This window comes from Oncorhynchus clarkii, chromosome 29 (genome assembly GCF_045791955.1).
Source record: "Oncorhynchus clarkii lewisi isolate Uvic-CL-2024 chromosome 29, UVic_Ocla_1.0, whole genome shotgun sequence".
NCBI classification, from domain to species: Eukaryota; Metazoa; Chordata; class Actinopteri; order Salmoniformes; family Salmonidae; genus Oncorhynchus; species Oncorhynchus clarkii.
The window spans coordinates 37306110-37325047 of record NC_092175.1 but is presented as its reverse complement, the minus strand read 5'-3'; the positions used below and the strand labels follow the sequence as shown (position 1 = coordinate 37325047).

General features: G+C 44.1%; 1 protein-coding gene across 2 annotated transcripts in view; it reads right to left on the bottom strand.

Moving 5' to 3' along the window:
• Nucleotides 1-18938, bottom strand: part of LOC139388310 (slingshot protein phosphatase 2b) — a 44310-nt gene that overhangs the window by 11830 nt on the left and 13542 nt on the right. The window contains exon 1 of one of the 2 annotated variants that reach the window (XM_071134910.1): nt 8143-8992. The exons of the other annotated variant lie outside the window; for it this stretch is intronic. Coding sequence (XP_070991011.1) covers nt 8143-8258 — 116 coding nt within the window. The 5' untranslated portion in view covers nt 8259-8992. Of the gene's footprint in view, nt 1-8142; nt 8993-18938 lie in introns of those variants that run through there. 2 annotated transcript variants of the gene reach the window in all.

Here is an 18938-nt window from a genome sequence, read left to right as displayed (position 1 = left end):
AGGGGCGATGTTCTCTGTAACGCTACAGGCTAAGGGGCGATGTTCTCTGTAACGCTACAGGCTAAGGGGCGATGTTCTCTGTAACGCTACAGGCTAAGGGGCGATGTTCTCTGTAACGCTACAGGCTAAGGGGCGATGTTCTCTGTAACGCTACAGGCTAAGGGGCGATGTTCTCTGTAACGCTACAGGCTAAGGGGCGATGTTCTCTGTAACGCTACAGGCTAAGGGGCGATGTTCTCTGTAACGCTACAGGCTAAGGGGCGATGTTCTCTGTAACGCTACAGGCTAAGGGGCGATGTTCTCTGTAACGCTACAGGCTAAGGGGCGATGTTCTCTGTAACGCTACAGGCTAAGGGGCGATGTTCTCTGTAACGCTACCGGCTAACGGGCGATGTTCTCTTTGCCCCTTAGCCTGTAGCGTTAAAGAGAACAACGCCCCTTAGCCGGTAGTGTTAAGGAGAACATCGCCCCTTAGCCTGTAGCATTACAGAGAACATCGTCCCTTAGCCTGTAGCGTTACAGAGAACATTGCCCCTTAGCCTGTAGCGTTAATGTTCTCTGTAACGCTACAGGCTAAGGGACGATGTTCTCTGTAATGCTACAGGCTAAGGGGCGATGTTCTCCTTAACACTACCGGCTAAGGGGCGATGTTCTCTTTAACGCTACAGGCTAAGGGGCGATGTTCTCTGTAACGCTACAGGCTAAGGGGCGATGTTCTCTGTAACGCTACAGGCTAAGGGGCGATGTTCTCTGTAACGCTACAGGCTAAGGGGCGATGTTCTCTGTAACGCTACAGGCTAAGGGGCGATGTTCTCTGTAACGCTACAGGCTAAGGGGCGATGTTCTCTGTAACGCTACAGGCTAAGGGGCGATGTTCTCTGTAACGCTACAGGCTAAGGGGCGATGTTCTCTGTAACGCTACAGGCTAAGGGGCGATGTTCTCTGTAACGCTACAGGCTAAGGGGCGATGTTCTCTGTAACGCTACAGGCTAAGGGGCGATGTTCTCTGTAACGCTACAGGCTAAGGGGCGATGTTCTCTGTAACGCTACAGGCTAAGGGGCGATGTTCTCTGTAACGCTACAGGCTAAGGGGCGATGTTCTCTGTAACGCTACAGGCTAAGGGGCGATGTTCTCTGTAACGCTACAGGCTAAGGGGCGATGTTCTCTGTAACGCTACAGGCTAAGGGGCGATGTTCTCTGTAACGCTACCGGCTAACGGGCGATGTTCTCTTTAACGCTACAGGCTAAGGGGCAATGTTCTCTGTAACGCTACAGGCTAAGGGACGATGTTCTCTGTAATGCTACAGGCTAAGGGGCGATGTTCTCCTTAACACTACCGGCTAAGGGGCGATGTTCTCTTTAACGCTACAGGCTAAGGGGCGATGTTCTCTGTAACGCTACAGGCTAAGGGGCGATGTTCTCTGTAACGCTACAGGCTAAGGGGCGATGTTCTCTGTAACGCTACAGGCTAAGGGGCGATGTTCTCTGTAATGCTACAGGCTAAGGGGCGATGTTCTCTGTAACGCTACAGGCTAAGGGGCGATGTTCTCTGTAACGCTACAGGCTAAGGGACGATGTTCTCTGTAATGCTACAGGCTAAGGGGCGATGTTCTCCTTAACACTACCGGCTAAGGGGCGATGTTCTCTTTAACGCTACAGGCTAAGGGGCGATGTTCTCTGTAACGCTACAGGCTAAGGGGCGATGTTCTCTGTAACGCTACCGACTAAGGGGCGATGTTCTCTGTAACGCTACAGGCTAAGGGGCGATGCTCTCTGTAATGCTACAGGCTAAGGGGCGATGTTCTCTGTAACGCTACAGGCTAAGGGGCGATGTTCTCTGTAACACTACAGGCTAAGGGGCGATGTTCTCTTAAACGCTACAGGCTAAGGGGCGATGTTCTCTGTAACGCTACCGGCTAAGGGGCGATGTTCTCTGTAACGCTACAGGCTAAGGGGCGATGTTCTCTGTAACGCTACAGGCTAAGGGGCGATGTTCTCTGTAACGCTACCGGCTAAGGGGCGATGTTCTCTGTAACGCTACAGGCTAAGGGGCGATGTTCTCTGTAACGCTACAGGCTAAGGGGCGATGTTCTCTGTAACGCTACAGGCTAAGGGGCAATGTTCTCTGTAACGCTACCGACTAAGGGGCGATGTTCTCTGTAACGCTACAGGCTAAGGGGTGATGCTCTCTGTAATGCTACAGGCTAAGGGGCGATGTTCTCTGTAACGCTACAGGCTAAGGGGCGATGTTCTCTGTAACACTACAGGCTAAGGGGCGATGTTCTCTTAAACGCTACAGGCTAAGGGGCGATGTTCTCTGTAACGCTACCGGCTAAGGGGCGATGTTCTCTGTAACGCTACAGGCTAAGGGGCGATGTTCTCTGTAACGCTACAGGCTAAGGGGCGATGTTCTCTGTAACGCTACAGGCTAAGGGGCGATGTTCTCTGTAACGCTACAGGCTAAGGGGCGATGTTCTCTGTAACGCTACAGGCTAAGGGGCGATGTTCTCTGTAACGCTACAGGCTAAGGGGCGATGTTCTCTGTAACGCCACAGGCTAAGGGGCGATGTTCTCTGTAACGCTACCGGCTAAGGGGCGATGTTCTCTGTAACGCTACCGGCTAAGGCGTGTGTGAACCAGGAAGGAACAGGGAAAATTCAGACAAGTGTGGACTTTGCCAGTCCCCACAAGGAAAAATACTTTTAGGTTTACAACTAGGGTTAGGAGTTAAGTTAAGGAAAATAGGATTTTGAATGGGGATCACATTGTTTTGTCCCTACAATGAGAGTAAAACAAACTGGTGTGTGTGTGTGTGTGTGTGTGTGTGTGTGTACTCATGCAATGGACCTCCTTGGTGTCAAACTAAACTACTACCAAAACAGCAAAGCCAGGTGGAGCTCCTGACCCACCCATCCCGTCTAAAATTACAATTCCACACAAACACTTTGAGCACTTGAGCCTGACAAATGAGCCTGGCTGACATCTCAATTTAAAGCTGCAATATGAAACTTTTTTGGGGTGGTGACCAGACCAAATTCTCACAGAAATATGAGTTATAGATCTGTCATTCTCATTGAAAACAAGTCTAAGTGGTAGATCTGTTCTATGCGCACCATTTATATGCTTCCTGTTCTTAAGTTTAGTTTTTGCACACCAGCTTCAAACAGCTGAAAATACTATATTTTTTGTTATGGAACATATATTTTACAGTGGTTTAGAGATGGTACAATGATTATCTACACTAAACTTGCTTGTTTTGACACAAGCTGAAACTAGGCGAACTATTAGCATTTTTGCAACCAGGAAATGGTAGAGCGATTTCTGCATAGTGCAACTTTAACATGGTTGTAAATGTATCTCATCTGTATCACTGAATTTGCACAACGACTCATCCCGAAATGAATTCCGCTGCTCTACAGATCGCTCCAGGGAAGAAACGCTAGTGGGTGTGGTATTTGGCCGGAGCGATGTGGTAAGTCAGGCCATCACTGAATACCTACAGTAATCAGAAAGACGACTTAACAGTACAGAGGACTATGCCTACCTCACTGACTGTGTCCCAATGGTAACCTGTTTCCTGTATAGTGCACTACTTTTGACCAGGGCCCATAGGGCTTTGGACAAAAGTAGTGCATCATATAGGGAATAGGGTGCCATTTGGGACAAGCCTCCTACTGTACAATAATCTACTGTACTCCCAACTGTCTACTTGCGGTGGGCTTCCATGTTTCATCCTGCAGGCTGAAACTGACCTCAGTACTGAAGGTAGAGTACTGGTCGGCAGTAGAATACAGTACTGAAGGTAGAGTACTGGTCTGCAGTAGAATACAGTGCTGAAGGTAGAGTACTGGTCTGCAGTAGAATACAGTACTGAAGGTAGAGTACTGGTCTGCAGTAGAATACAGTGCTGAAGGTAGAGTACTGGTCTGCAGTAGAATACAGTACTGAAGGTAGAGTACTGGTCTGCAGTAGAATACAGTACTGAAGGTAGAGTACTGGTCTGCAGTAGAATACAGTACTGAAGGTAGAGTACTGGTCTGCAGTAGAATACAGTACTGAAGGTAGAGTACTGGTCTGCAGTAGAATACAGTACTGAAGGTAGAGTAGTGGTCGGCAGTAGAATACAGTACTGAAGGTAGAGTAGTGGTCGGCAGTAGAATACAGTACTGAAGGTAGAGTAGTGGTCGGCAGTAGAATACAGTACTGAAGGTAGAGTAGTGGTCGGCAGTAGAATACAGTACTGAAGGTAGAGTACTGGTCGGCAGTAGAATACAGTACTGAAGGTAGAGTACTGGTCTGCAGTAGAATACAGTACTGAAGGCAGTAGAATACAGTACTGAAGGCAGTAGAATACAGTACTGAAGGTAGAGTACTGGTCGGCAGTAGAATACAGTACTGAAGGTAGAGTACTGGTCGGCAGTAGAATACAGTACTGAAGGTAGAGTACTGGTTGGCAGTAGAATACAGTACTGAAGGTAGAGTGCTGGTCTGCAGTAGAATACAGTACTGAAGGTAGAGTACTGGTCGGCAGTAGAATACAGTACTGAAGGTAGAGTACTAGTCTGCAGTAGAATACAGTCGTGAAGGCAGTAGAATACCGTGTGGGAAACTGAGCTACATAATGGGTCTGAAGCAGTGCAAACTGTGCTTTCAGACCAAAACACTGAACACACCTGCCACTCACTACCTCTACCATGTTCTCTACCACACGTTACACAAAACACAGTTTGTGGAGAAAACACACTTTTTCCATACTCTGAATCTATGGGTTTTTAACCTGAGCAACACTAATGTTTTCTTTCATCGTGACAACACACCCTCCTCCATAACATGGACACACACAGGGAGAGAGGACACACACAGGGAGAGAGAATACGCAAGAGACACACATGGAAATGTGCTTTCAAACACACAGCTGGTTCCAATTTTGTGGTGGCTTAACTGTACTGGGCATGCTCATAAACTAACGAACGAGGGGGAGAGAGAGGAGCTTAAAAACACAGGTCAAGAAAACAATGTGTGTGAGACCTCTGCACGGCCATCTTTAAACCTGACACTCCTCTACAGTGCTTCAGCCACTCTCTCTCTACTGCAGAGTCACTAGCTTATGGCTTTGGCCTTTATACAACATTAGGCACAAACCCATATTAGATAAAGTAATGATGCTTACCCATCGGTCTAACTAACCCAGAAGGCCATGTAGCTGCACTTACGGAAACATATGAAAGTGTTTTACATTTTATTACTGCAGGGGTTCTCAAAGTTTATATTAAAAGTCGTTTGAATGTTTAAGCAACTTTTGGCCAACGGATCCGCGGAATACGTTTAAAGTGTGTAAAAAAAAATTTTTTTTAAGTGATATTACTCATCTAGAATGTATGTTCTTAACCCTGGGCAACATGGGCCTGGGAGGCTCACTGAGATATAGGTATCCCACAGTACTCCACCAATTATCCATTTTTCAACCGAATACTATTCCACAGTTCATTTTTACATAAATGCACTGCAACTTAAAGATCAAATGGATCCATTTAAATCACAATATCAAATCATTTCTGGGAAACAATTAAGTACCTTTTTTGCTTACTACATTATTCCATATGTTTTATTTTATAGTTTTGATGTCTTCACTATTATTCTATAGCAAAAATAAAATAAAAACCCTTGAATGAGTAGGTGTGTGCAAACTTCTGACTGGTACTGTATGTTTCCCATTCCAATAAAGCCCTTTGAATTGGAGACCGAGCGAGAGAGAGAAACAGAGAGAGGGACAGAGCGAGAAAAACAGAGCGAGCGAGACAGAGACAAAGAGAGAGAGAGCGGGACAGAGAGAGAGAAACAGAGAGGGACAGAGCGAGAAAAACAGAGAGCTGTTTACTAATGTTTCCCCTGTTTATTTCCCTTTTGTTCATTGTCTATTCCATTTGTTTTGTCAATGTAAACCTGTTTCCCAAACGTACGTTTGGACTTTAACTATTTGCACATAATGACATTTGTAAAGTCTTTATTATTTTTGAACTTCTGTGTAACTGAGTGTAATGTTTACTGTTAATTTCTATTGTTTATTATCTACTTCACTTGCTATGGCAATGTTAACATATGTTTCCCATGCCAATAATGCCCCTTGAATTGAAATTGAATTGAGAGAAACAGAGAGGGAGCGAGAGAGAAACAGACAGGAAACAGACAGAGCGAGAGAAACAGACAGAGCGAGAGAAACAGACAGAGAGAGAGAGAGAGAGAGAGAGAGAGAGAGAGAGAGAGAGAGAAACAGAGAGAGAGAAACAGAGAGAGAGAGAAACAGAGAGAGAGAATCTGAGAGAGAGAGAGAGAAACAGAGAGAGAGAGAAACAGAGAGAGAGAAACAGAGAGAGAGAGAGAGAGAGAGAGAGACAGAGAGAAACAGAGAGTAATCCAACTATTGGTATGCAGCGATCTTCTCCATTTCGAATCTTCTCACTCATTGATCGATACAGGCGAGTGTCATCATGACATGCAGAGGACCCACCGGTCTCAATGAGCGGAGATTTGAAATATTAAAATGGAAGCGTAGACATGGTTGGATTACTTCATGGAGCAAAAAATATATATAATTTGAATTTATAATATGTTCCATTATTAAAAACCTGCAACATCTTAGAATATGCCCAGATGATATCGCCAAGTTAAGGTTGGTCGAAAATTCTCTGTCCTACACCAAACACGACTTGACCTGCAACGACCCTGTGTGGATGAACCAGTGAGAGCTGGTCAAACTTTCAGCTTTTTGCCATTCTCAGTGCAGGTGGTACATAAAGCCCTGAAATCCTTAGATCAGAGAAAGCCTGCAGGTCCTGATCTTCTGGATCCCTGCTTTTTAAATCTGGCAGCTGATTTCATAGCTGAACCACTTACATATCAGTTCAATCTAACCCTGGAATGTAATGAAATTCACAAAATCTGGAAAATCAGCATTTGTCCTACCACTTTTAAAGGGGGGAGATCCAACTCTTAAATAATTATAGGCCAATCTCAAAGCTGTCACTCCTGGTGAAAATACTTGAAACCTTTGTGAGTGAACAGCTAAAAGAGTTTTTATATACTAACTCTATTTGATCAATGTACCAATCGGGCTTCAGGAAGAAGCATAGCACAATTACAACAGCCATGAAGGTTTTTAAATGATATCACTGAAGCCCTTGACAAAAACAACAGCACAACATACCTTGTGTCAATTGAAGCGCATCCTCAATACTGACAAAACTAATGGTGTTTTCTAAAGCAAGAAATAAACCTCTGAACCTTTCACCACCTGTCAGGACAATGAGAGACTGTAACCTCATAAATATCTTGGAATTTTAATTGATGACGGCCTCTTAAATTGCATATTCAACAACTTACATGTATGCCTATACAAGACTATGGTGATATTTTATATATGAATGCTTCCGCTCAGTGTTTGAGATCAATTGACACCCTTTACCATGGAGCATTGAGATTCATTTTAAACTGCAAAACCCTTCATCCTCTACGCACCACTGCACTTTATATACAGGGATCGGCTGGCCTTCTCTACTCAATCTTATGCTCAGTCACTGGTATACTTTTATTTACAAAGCCATTTTGGGGGTTTCCTACCATTTTATTTTGACATTTTTATTGTTCAGAAATGTGGTGGGTACTCTTCATTTGCAGGACTTTATCATGCTAACTGTTCCAAATGTCCGAACTGAATTTGGTAAAAGGGCTTTTATGTACTCTGCGCCATCGTCTTGGAACACCTTAAAAAAATACTTTTAAACTGGAAGAACGTGTCCCGATTGGTGTTTTTAAATCATTGATGAAAGATTGAGGCTGATTCCCTGACCTGTTAATGTTTTTAATTTGATGTTTTATGATATTTTTTTACTAGATCACCTGTAGTTTTCGTGTCTGTCTAAATGTGTAATGGCATGGTGCTGCCTATCTTGGCCAGGACGCTCTTGAAAAGTACATTTCAAAATCTCAATGAGCCCTTCCTGATTAAATAACGGCGAAATAAAAAATAAGTAGCTAAATGTAAATGCCGCATTTGAGTTGTCTGCTTCGCTGCAAACTGACTGGGGTATATGAAGGTAGAGATGGGAGCAGGGCTCAACTGGAGCCGTTAACTGCAAACTTACAGCTGATCAATCTTGCTCTGGGAGATGACAGAGTCCTCTATGAAGTACGGTCTCAAGGCGTAGAAGCACCGGACCGGAGAGCTCCGTGGAGACGGGGCTACAACACCGGGAGGCATCGCTGCGATGTGGAGGACGGGAGTGGGTCGACCTGTAGTTCTGTGGCGAGGCTTGCTTCACTCCAGAGCGGCCATGTGATTGGTTACGCACGGGTGACCATGAACCGCTGTACAGCACTGACCACGATCGGGGACACACAGAAAAACACGCCACTGATGTCTAGTTTTAGAACCTCAAACTCTTATTTCATCCAGATACACGGTTCAAGCACGAGCACCAAAATCACTAGCACACCAAACAACGCGAGTCCGCTGTGTTTAGTCCAAAGTCGACATATGTAATAACACTAACATAATAAAAATGTAAACAAATAAAATAAATATGAAAACAGTTTCACAATTCGCTCTCCAGATACACTTCATGATCGATGCCAAATAAACGCTTGACTGGATCAAGAGGCTGGAGAGACTGATCCCTGTGAGCTGTATTCTGTTCAGATGATGACATCCTGAATGTTCCCAACCCGCAGTTGGGCTGCGGTAAATACTACTTCCCGGGAGAAAGGGAGGAGACTGCGCACATGTGCTTCAATCCAGGCTCCGCAGCGCTGAAGCCATAAACACTGATCTTAGATCGGCGTTGGTGGTTCTCCCCAATGATCGTTATGGTTACAGGATGTGGAGGAAAGCTGATCCTAGATCTGCGCCAAAAAGTCGCCTTCTGCCTTGCGGCAGCGACACACGACACGGCTGTTTTCAGCTTCCTTCCAGTAAGAACGTGACGAAAACAAAACACGGAACAAAGATTGGGAAATCCAACAGCAATCAGATAACACGAGGAGAACATGAGCCAGGTCCTAGCCGGGGTTGTTTATCTGGTTGTGAAGCAAGCATGTTGATTTCAATGTATTTGGTGGCCTACGCCTACATTTCATGTTGTGGAAAATACAGGCTTAAACCAACAAACATGTTCATATTCTCAGCTGTCAAATGACAACAAGTAGCATCCTAATCCTACCACATTGTGTGTTAGTCTGTGTATGATGTTTTGTAATTGCTTGTATAGTCTCAGGGTGTGTCTGGCTGAATGTTTGTGTGTGTTGTCCTCGACCCTCAACTATGTGGTACAGAGGAAAGACCATGAGGTGTAGTGGTTAGATTGATTATGGCTCAGCAGTGTGCAGCGATGCTGCTGTAGTGCCCTTGATTAACCTGATGGGCCGGCCACACACACACACACACACACACACACACACACACACACACACACACACACACACACACACACACACACGATTTAATCATTCCATGATCACATGCAATCTATCAATTTAATTTCAAATCACAGACACATTTAATCCTAACATATAGCAGATGTATATAGAATAGATAAGGTTATATACAGTGGGGCAAAAAAGTATTTAGTCAGCTACCAATTGTGCAAGTTCTCCCACTTAAAAAGATGAGGCCTGTAAAAAAAAAAAAAAATCCAGAAAATCACATTGTAGGATTTTTAATGAATTTATTTGCAAATTATGGTGGAAAATAAGTATTTTGGTCAATAACAAAAGTTTCTCAATACTTTGTTATATAACCTTTGTTGGCAATGACAGAGGTCAAACGTTTTCTGTAAGTCTTCACAAGGTTTTCACACACTATTGCTGGTATTTTGGCCCATTCCTCCATGCAGATCTCCTCTAGAGCAGTGATGTTTTGGGGCTGTTGCTGGGCAACACGGACGTTCAACTCCCTTCAAAGATTTTCTATGGGGTTGAGATCTGGAGACTGGCTAGGCCACTCCAGGACCTTGAAATGCATCTTACGAAGCCACTCCTTCGTTGCCCGGGCAGTGTGTTTGTGATCATTGTCATGCTGAAAGACCCAGCCACGTTTCATCTTCAATGCCCTTGCTGATGGAAGGAGGTTTTCACTCAAAATCTCATGATACATGGCCCCATTCATTCTTTCCTTTACACGGATCAGTCGTCCAGGTCCCTTTGCAGAAAAACAGCCCCAAAGCATGATGTTTCCACACCCATGCTTCACAGTAGGTATGGTGTTCTTTGGATGCAACTCAGCATTCTTTGTCCTCCAAACACGACGAGTTGAGTTTTTCCCAAAAAGTTTTATTTTGGTTTCATCTGACCATATGACATTCTCCCAATCTTCTTCTGGATCATCCAAATGTTCTCTAGCAAACTTCCGACGGGCCTGGATATGTACTGGTTTAAGCAGGGGGACACGTCTGGCACTGCAGGATTTGAGTCCCTGGCGGCGCAGTGTGTTACTGATGGTAGGCTTTGTTACTTTGGTCCCAACTTTCTGCAGGTCATTCACTAGGTTCTCCCGTGTGGTTCTGGGATTTTTGCTCACCGTTCTTGTGATCATTTTGACCCCACGGGGTGAGATCTTGCGTGGAGCCCCATATCGAGGGAGAGTATCAGTGGTCTTGTATGTCTTCCATTTCCTAATAATTGCTCCCACAGTTGATTTCTTCAAACCAAGCAGCTTACCTATTGCAGATTCAGTCTTCCCCGCCTGGTGCAGGTCTACAATTTTGTTTCTGGTGTCCTTTGACAGCTCTTTGGTCTTGGCCATAGTGGAGTTGAGTGTGACTGTTTGAGGTTGTGGACAGGTGTCTTTTATACTGATAACAAGTTCAAACAGGTGCCATTAATACAGGTAACGAGTGGAGGACAGAGGAGCCTCTTAAAGAAGAAGTTACAGGTATGTGAGAGCCAGAAATGTTGCTTGGTTGTAGGTGACCAAATACTTATTTTCCACCATAATTTGCAAAAAAATTATTTAAAAAAATCCTACAATGTGATTTTCTGGATTTTTTTTCTCATTTTGTCTGTCATAGTTGAAGTGTACCTATGATGAAAATTACAGGCCTCTCATCTTTTTAAGTGGGAGAACTTGCACAATTGGTGGCTGACTAAATACTTTTTTTTGCCCCACTGTATACTGATGAGTGGGTCCAATAAGCTAATAGTATAATATTCAGAGCTGTTAAAGCCTGGATACTACAGCTGACGACAGAGAAACCCTTCATCCTCTACTGCTAACTGATTGGAAGAGGAACACTCATGACCCAATCATCACCTTCCTGCTCCATCGCTCTTTATTTCTCCCCCACTTACCACATTCTTTTCTCCCTCATATCACTACACGTCTTCTCTCTTTCAAATCGTTCCATCTCTAACAAGCACACACACAAAAACACACACACGGAGGATATCGCTGTGCTTGCGGAAACCTTGTTCACTAGGGAGCTGAGCTCATGTTTGCAGAACTGTGAGTGGGAAAGCAGGAAAAGGTGCAGTGTGTGTACACACACACACGGGAATGTTCCTCTTCCTAACTCAGGATTTCCCAAACTCGGTCCTCGGGACCCCAAGGGGTTTTTGCCCCAGCATTACACAACTGATTCAAATCAAACCTTGATGATTAGTTGATTTGAAATCAGCTGTGTAGCACCAGGGCAACAACCAAAACGTGCACCCCTTGGGGTCCCGATGACCAAGGTTGGGAAACCCTACCCTAGCGCATCTACCTCTCTGGTTGGACCACTGAAATTCAAACTTTTCAATGAGACAGAGGATGCCGGACAAAAACACCAGACACTCTGCTGGACCGGCCATGTCACTGGGTCTGTGTTCACACACACACACACACACACACACACACTTGTCACCATGGTGACCCTACAGCCACATGTAAAAACACTCACACCAGGCTCACGAAAATACACACACACACACATACTGTAATCCTTTCTGAGACGGGATGGGGTTTACTAATTGATTAGTGCGTTAATAATCTGATTGACTTCCTGCCTGCCTGACTTCCTGCTAGTACATTATTTAGATAACCTTCAATACCTGACTGGATTGGTGCCAAATGCCAATAAATATACACTGAGAACACAAAACATTAAGAACACCTGCTTTTTCCATTGCCAAAGGACATCCAGCCAATTTGACACAACTGTGGGAAGCATTGGAGTCAACATGGGCCAGTATCCCTGTGGAACGCTTTCCACACCTTGTAGAGTCCACCCCCCCCCCCCCCCACCGACGAATTGAGGCTGTTCTGAGGGCAAAGGAGGGTGCAACTCAATATTAGGAAGGTGCTCCTAATGTTTGGTATACTCTGTGTGTGTGTCTCTCTGAGTTTAGCCTACCGGGGTCTGGGCAGTCATCTTCCTGTATGCAGTGGGGCACACTACATGGACTAGATCCCTCGAACAACTTTGGACGCCCAAGCCTGTTCCACCACATTTTTTCATTGTTCTAATCAGGGACCGATTTAGACCCGAGACACCAGGTTGGTGCAATTAATTATCAAGTAGGACAGAAAACCAGCCGGACTTCGTAGGAGAAGAGTTGAATACCCCTTGGACTAGAGTGAGTGTGTATGTTTTGCTCCCCCGACATCACTGTACTGCTGCTGTTCACTGACCCGCAAGGTTACACCTGGTCGCTGCTATTTGACATTAAAGTGGAACAGACAGCGGTTTTAACTACTTTGCAGATATGAAACAAACAATCATAAGTCAAAAATATGAAATTCCCAGTTTATGCTACAAAACCAACTTTATAAGAGTATTTAAAAATAGGTTATATTCCATGACGTACACGATGACATTGTTGACAGAATAGATGATTCAGTTCAATATAATTCACCAATACATTTCTTGGTAGTCCAAACAATATTAATATCAGGTTGGAAATCACAGATGCACTGTTTCAATGACTCAATATGTTGGACAAAAACGGACAAACGTAACTAAGGCTGGGAACGTCAATACAATCAAACTAGCAAAGGCAATGATCACAGGTCAGTCATAATGTGGCTAATATGCTAGCGTATCTGTGGATGTAACAAGTTAAAAAGACAGGGCTTACCGTAGACTAGATAGCTAGCTAGCTGCTAGGAGGATGTCATGTCATTGGAGGAGTGGTTGAGTGACTGACTTTTTCCTCTCATTGTTTTCAGTAGCTATACACAGCTAGAGATGCAGGTGTCATTTGGTTTGCTAACAAGAACTTGAACGACTGTTATACAGTTGGCATATTTGGGGCGGCAGGGTAGCCTAGTGGTAAGAGCGTTGGACTAGTAACCGGAATGTTGCAAGTTCAAACCCCTGAGGTACAAATCTGTCGTTCTGCCCCTGAACAGGCAGTTAACCCACTGTTCCTAGGCCGTCATTGAAAATAAGAATTTGTTCTTAACTGACTTGCCTAGTTAAATAAAGGTAAAATTAAAAAATATATATATTTCAGCTCATCTTGCTCTGGCTAGAATTAGTTGAATCAGTAAAAAGTATTGACACACCTACTCATTCAAGGGTTTCTTTATTTTTACTATTATCTACATTGTAGAATAATATTGAAGACATTGAAACTATGAAATAACACATATGGAATCATGTAGTAACCAAAAAAAAAGTGTTGTGTCAAAATAGATTTTATATTTGAGATTCTTCTAAGTAGCCACTTGATGACAGCTTTACTTGGAATGCTTTTCCAACAGTCTTGAAGGAGTTCCCACATATGCTGAGCACTTGTTGGCTGCTTTTCCTTCACTCCGCGGTCCAACTCAACCCAAACCATCTCACTTGGGTTGAGGTCAGGTGATTGTGGAGGCCAGGCTATCTGATGCAGTACTCCATCACGCTCATTGGTCAAATAGCCCTTACACAGCCTGGAGGTGTGTTGGGTCATTGTCCTGTTGAAAAACAAATGGTGCAAACCAGATGGGATGGCATATCACTGCAGAATGCTGTGGTAGCCATGCTGGTTAAGTGTGCCTTGAATTCTAAATAAAAATCAGACAGTGTCACCAGAAAAGCACACCATCACACCTCCTCCATGCTTCACGGAGGGAAGCACACATGCGAAGATCATCAGTTCACCTACTCTGCGTCTCACAAAGACACAGCTGTTGGAACCAAAAGTCTCAATTTGGCCCAAAGGACAGATTTCCACCAGTCTAATGTACATTGCTAGTGTTTCTTGGTCCAAGCAAGTCTCTTCTTATTGGTGTCCTTTGGTAGTGTTTTTTTGCAGCATTTTTGACCATGAAGGCCTGATTCACACAGGCTCCTCTGAACAGTTGCTGTCGAGATGTGTCCGTTACTTGAACTCGGAAGCATTTTTTTGGGCTGCAATTTCTGAGGCTGGTAACTAATTAACTTATCCTCTGCAGAAAAGGTAACTCTGGGTCTTCCTTTCCTGTGGCAGTCCTCATGAGAGCCAGTTTCATCATAGCACTTGATGGTTTTTGTGACTGCACTTGAATAAACTTTCAAAGTTCTTGACATTTTCAGGATTGACTGACCTTCATGTCTTAAAGTAATGATGGACTGTCATTTCTCTTTGCTTATTTGAGCTGTTCTTGCCATAATATGGACTTGGTATTTTACCAAATAAGGCTATATTCTGTATACCACCCCTACCTTGTCAGAACACAACTGATTGGCTCAAACGCATTAAAGAAATTCCACAAATGAACTTTTTACAGGGCACACCTGTTAATTGAAATGCATTCCAGCTGACTACCTCATGAAGCTGGTTTAGAGAATGCCAAGCATGTGCAAAGCTGTCAAGGCAAAAGGTGGCTATTTGAAGAATCTCAAATATAAAATATTTTGATTTGTTTTAACACTTTTTTGGTTACTACATGATTCCATATGTGTTATTTTATGGTTTTGATGTCTTCACTATTATTCTATAAAATGTAGAAAATAGTAAAAATAAGGAAAATCCCTGGAATGAGTAGGTGTGTCCAAACTTTTGACTGGTACTGTGCATAATGGAGAGAGAGCCTACCTTTCATGGTTGTTTGATCAATAGGACTGTAAAGTTCCCAAATGTAAGGGGACTAGCGTGGTATTGACATATTTTTAGAAATCCATTCAGGTGTACTTTGTGTCTTTTGGTGAATGCATTCTAATGATCTAAAGTCAAGCTGTTGCAACTGTCTGTAAACACACAGTCCAGTTCAAAGTGAATGATGGCAGGCCTGTGTAGCAAATGGCTTGTTTGCTTAAAGGCCTACTGTAGCTCTGATTGTCTATGGTGCACCGGTCTGCGGAGACTCCAGTCCTGGACGAGACAGATGTTTTTTATTGGGTTTTATTTACTGCCGTGTCTATTCAATTGTCCAAAGACACAGCCGCTATAGCAATCTATATTGAGCCCCGAGCCGACAAGGTACAAATCTGTCGTTCTGCCCCTGAACAGGCAGTTCCCACTGTTCCTAGGCCGTTATTGAAAATAAAAATTTGTTCTTAACCGACTTGCCTGGTTAAATAAAGGTAAAAAAATAAAAAATAAAATAAACATTCTAAGAATTAATGAAACGTGAAAACGACCATAAGTGCTCGCTTGTCAGAAAATGTTTATTTTTAATCTTAATGAGGTGTCTATGAACAGGTTTTAAGATTTCATGTTGCTAAAATGCTGTCAGTTACACTTTAAGAAACTGGTATAATGCTTTACATTTCCTGGTAAAATGAAGGTAAACATTACCTGAATACAACAGGGAGGTGTTTAACAGTCCCAGCAGCTATTTCTAACCTCATCTCTCCTTGTTTTTCCAGGACTAAACTATTGAAATAAAACCTCTCAGAAAACTGCTTACAGAGAATGGAGGGCCTGACTGGTACAAATCGGTTACACTCATACAATTGTTTCCTTTCTTTAGCTCTATTCTCTTCTCATATCATCTCATCTGGCTGTATGTTCTAGTCCCTCCTATCAGGTCACCTGGCTGTATGTTCTAGTCCCTCCTATCAGGTCACCTGGCTGCATGTTCTCGTCCCTCCTCATACCAGGTCACCTGGCTGGTATGTTCTAGTCCCTCCTCATACCAGGTCACCTGGCTGGTATGTTCTAGTCCCTCCTATCAGGTCACCTGGCTGTATGTTCTAGTCCCTCCTATCAGGTCACCTGGCTGCATGTTCTCGTCCCTCCTCATACCAGGTCACCTGGCTGGTATGTTCTAGTCCCTCCTCATATCAGGTCACCTGGCTGTTATGTTCTCGTCCCTCCTCATATCAGGTCACCTGGCTGTTATGTTCTAGTCCCTCCTCATATCAGGTCACCTGGCTGTATGTTCTAGTCCCTCCTCATATCAGGTCACCTGGCTGTATGTTCTAGTCCCTCCTCATATCACCTGGCTGTTATGTTCTAGTCCCTCCTCATATCACCTGGCTGTTATGTTCTAGTCCCTCCTCATATCAGGTCACCTGGCTGTATGTTCTAGTCCCTCCTCATATCACCTGGCTGTTGTGTTCTAGTCCCTCCTCATATCAGGTCACCTGGCTGTATGTTCTAGTCCCTCCTCATATCAGGTCACCTGGCTGTATGTTCTAGTCCCTCCTGACATATCAGGTCACCTGGCTGTATGTTCTTAACTGACTTCCCTCCTCATATCAGGTCACCTGGCTGTATGTTCTAGTCCCTCCTCATATCAGGTCACCTGGCTGTATGTTCTAGTCCCTCCTCATATCACCTGGATGGTATGTTCTAGTCCCTCCTCATATCAGGTCACCTGGCTGTATGTTCTAGTCCCTCCTCATATCACCTGGATGGTATGTTCTAGTCCCTCCTCATATCAGGTCACCTGGCTGTATGTTCTAGTCCCTCCTCATATCACCTGGATGGTATGTTCTAGTCCCTCCTCATATCAGGTCACCTGGCTGTATGTTCTAGTCCCTCCTCATATCACCTGACTGTATGTTCTAGTCCCTCCTCATATCACCTGGCTGTTATGTTCTAGTCCCTCCTCATATCACCTGACTGTATGTTCTAGTCCCTCATATCACCTGACTGTATGTTCTAGTCCCTCCTCATATCACCTGGCTGTATGTTCTAGTCCCTCATATCACCTGACTGTATGTTCTAGTCCCTCCTCATATCACCTGACTGTATGTTCTAGTCCCTCATATCACCTGACTGTATGTTCTAGTCCCTCCTCATATCACCTGACTGTATGTTCTAGACCCTCATATCAGGTCACCTGGCTGCATGTTCTGAGAAGTTTAAGTATTGAGACATAGACTCAAGTGTGTGTTTTTTTGGTTTTACTATCCTTGTAGGGACCAGACGTCCTGACAATGATAGTAAAACAAGGAACATCTATACAAATGGGGACATTTCACAGGTCCCCACAAGAGAAAAGGCAATTTAAGGCTTAGGGGTTAGGGTTAGAATTAGGGGTAAGGCTTAGGGAAACTGATATTTTAAATGGGAAACAATTATTTAGACCCACAAGGACATTAAAACAAACGTGTGCTTGTGTGAGTAATCAGGTTCGGAGGTAATGATTAACACAAGGAACACTGACTAACTAACATTGTGACCAGATAAACAGTAAACAGTGGTTATCCAAAGCCTGATTGATGGAAGGCTGTGGGGTACAAATGGGTATCTGACGCTATCACTGTGGTCAGATAAACAGGGAAGTCCACTAACCCAAAGTCTGACGCAAGAGGGTGCAGTAAAACTGTGAAAGCCGTTCCTGGTCGCTTTCCTCTCTGGAACCAGCTCATACCAGGGTTTGATTAATTTGTTCAGTAACCCATTTCTGTTGTAGGGCCTTGCATACAGAGCAGAGGTTTATGTCATTTTATCTGAGCAAATAAACGTATGTAAATGTGTAGAGGTGGCGGCGTGGGTCACCTAGGCTTTAGCTCAGAGGGCTAGTACAGTCCAAGTCACATTGGCAACCTGGGTTCAATACAACGTCTGCTGTATTCATGCATGCAGGATGCACGTAATCCATCGAGAACAATAAAAAGGTATCTGATGAAAAGTCACACCTCGCCCTGACATAGCCAATCACAACCTGTGGAAGCCTGAGGCGGCCAATCACCTGACCGCTGTGTCATTAGACTTGATAAATCGGTCATTTATGACTCTGCAAAGACAGACACAACCAGCCAGCCGTTAAATCTGTACTTGTGCCAGGGGACTTTCACAGTGAACGATATAAAAGTGACGTCCCCCTGTTGACAATGTCCAAATACTACTGACTCAGTCAATACACAGAGCAGTGTATCTCTTTCCATTATAGATGTTGGGGCGGGACAACCGTTTACCTCTGTTGCTGACTTCCCCAAACTAAAACAACTTGGCTTCAATTTGGTTTTAAAAAGACCTTGGATGTTGTTTTGGGGACTTCTGTGCTCCTTCCATAGAACAATGGAGAGAAAACACCCGTTGACCCTCGGCAGTATGGTTTGGAACAGTAGTGCAACTACTGTACTGCTGGTGGTCAAGGAGGTCGAGAGACACAAGACATCAATCTGATGCATGCAGGGGAGGGGGTGGGGGGGGGTATTCATGCACGCACACACTCCTGATCATGACCCCAAAGGATGCGTTTCTCACAGTGTAGTAGATTACCCTCAGAAACACACACACCTAGGCCTATCTAATCCAGGTACAGTATATTGACACACACAGGTCCATCTGACAGTTTAAAGGGTATTAGGACGACCCCTGTTCATCCCCTTAAAAACGCTACACCATTTGCACTTAGCAGCTCACCAAGACGCACAAACAACCCCAGGCAGGCAGCATCTGGAAATAGTATCCACTCGAAGAGTTCGCCTGAAAAGGTTAAATCTGGAGCAGCTGAAAACAGCAGTGCGTGTGTGTGTGTGTTGACAAAATACTTTCCATAGTGTGAGCTGCTCAAACAAAAGGGGAATGTGATGGGTCCACA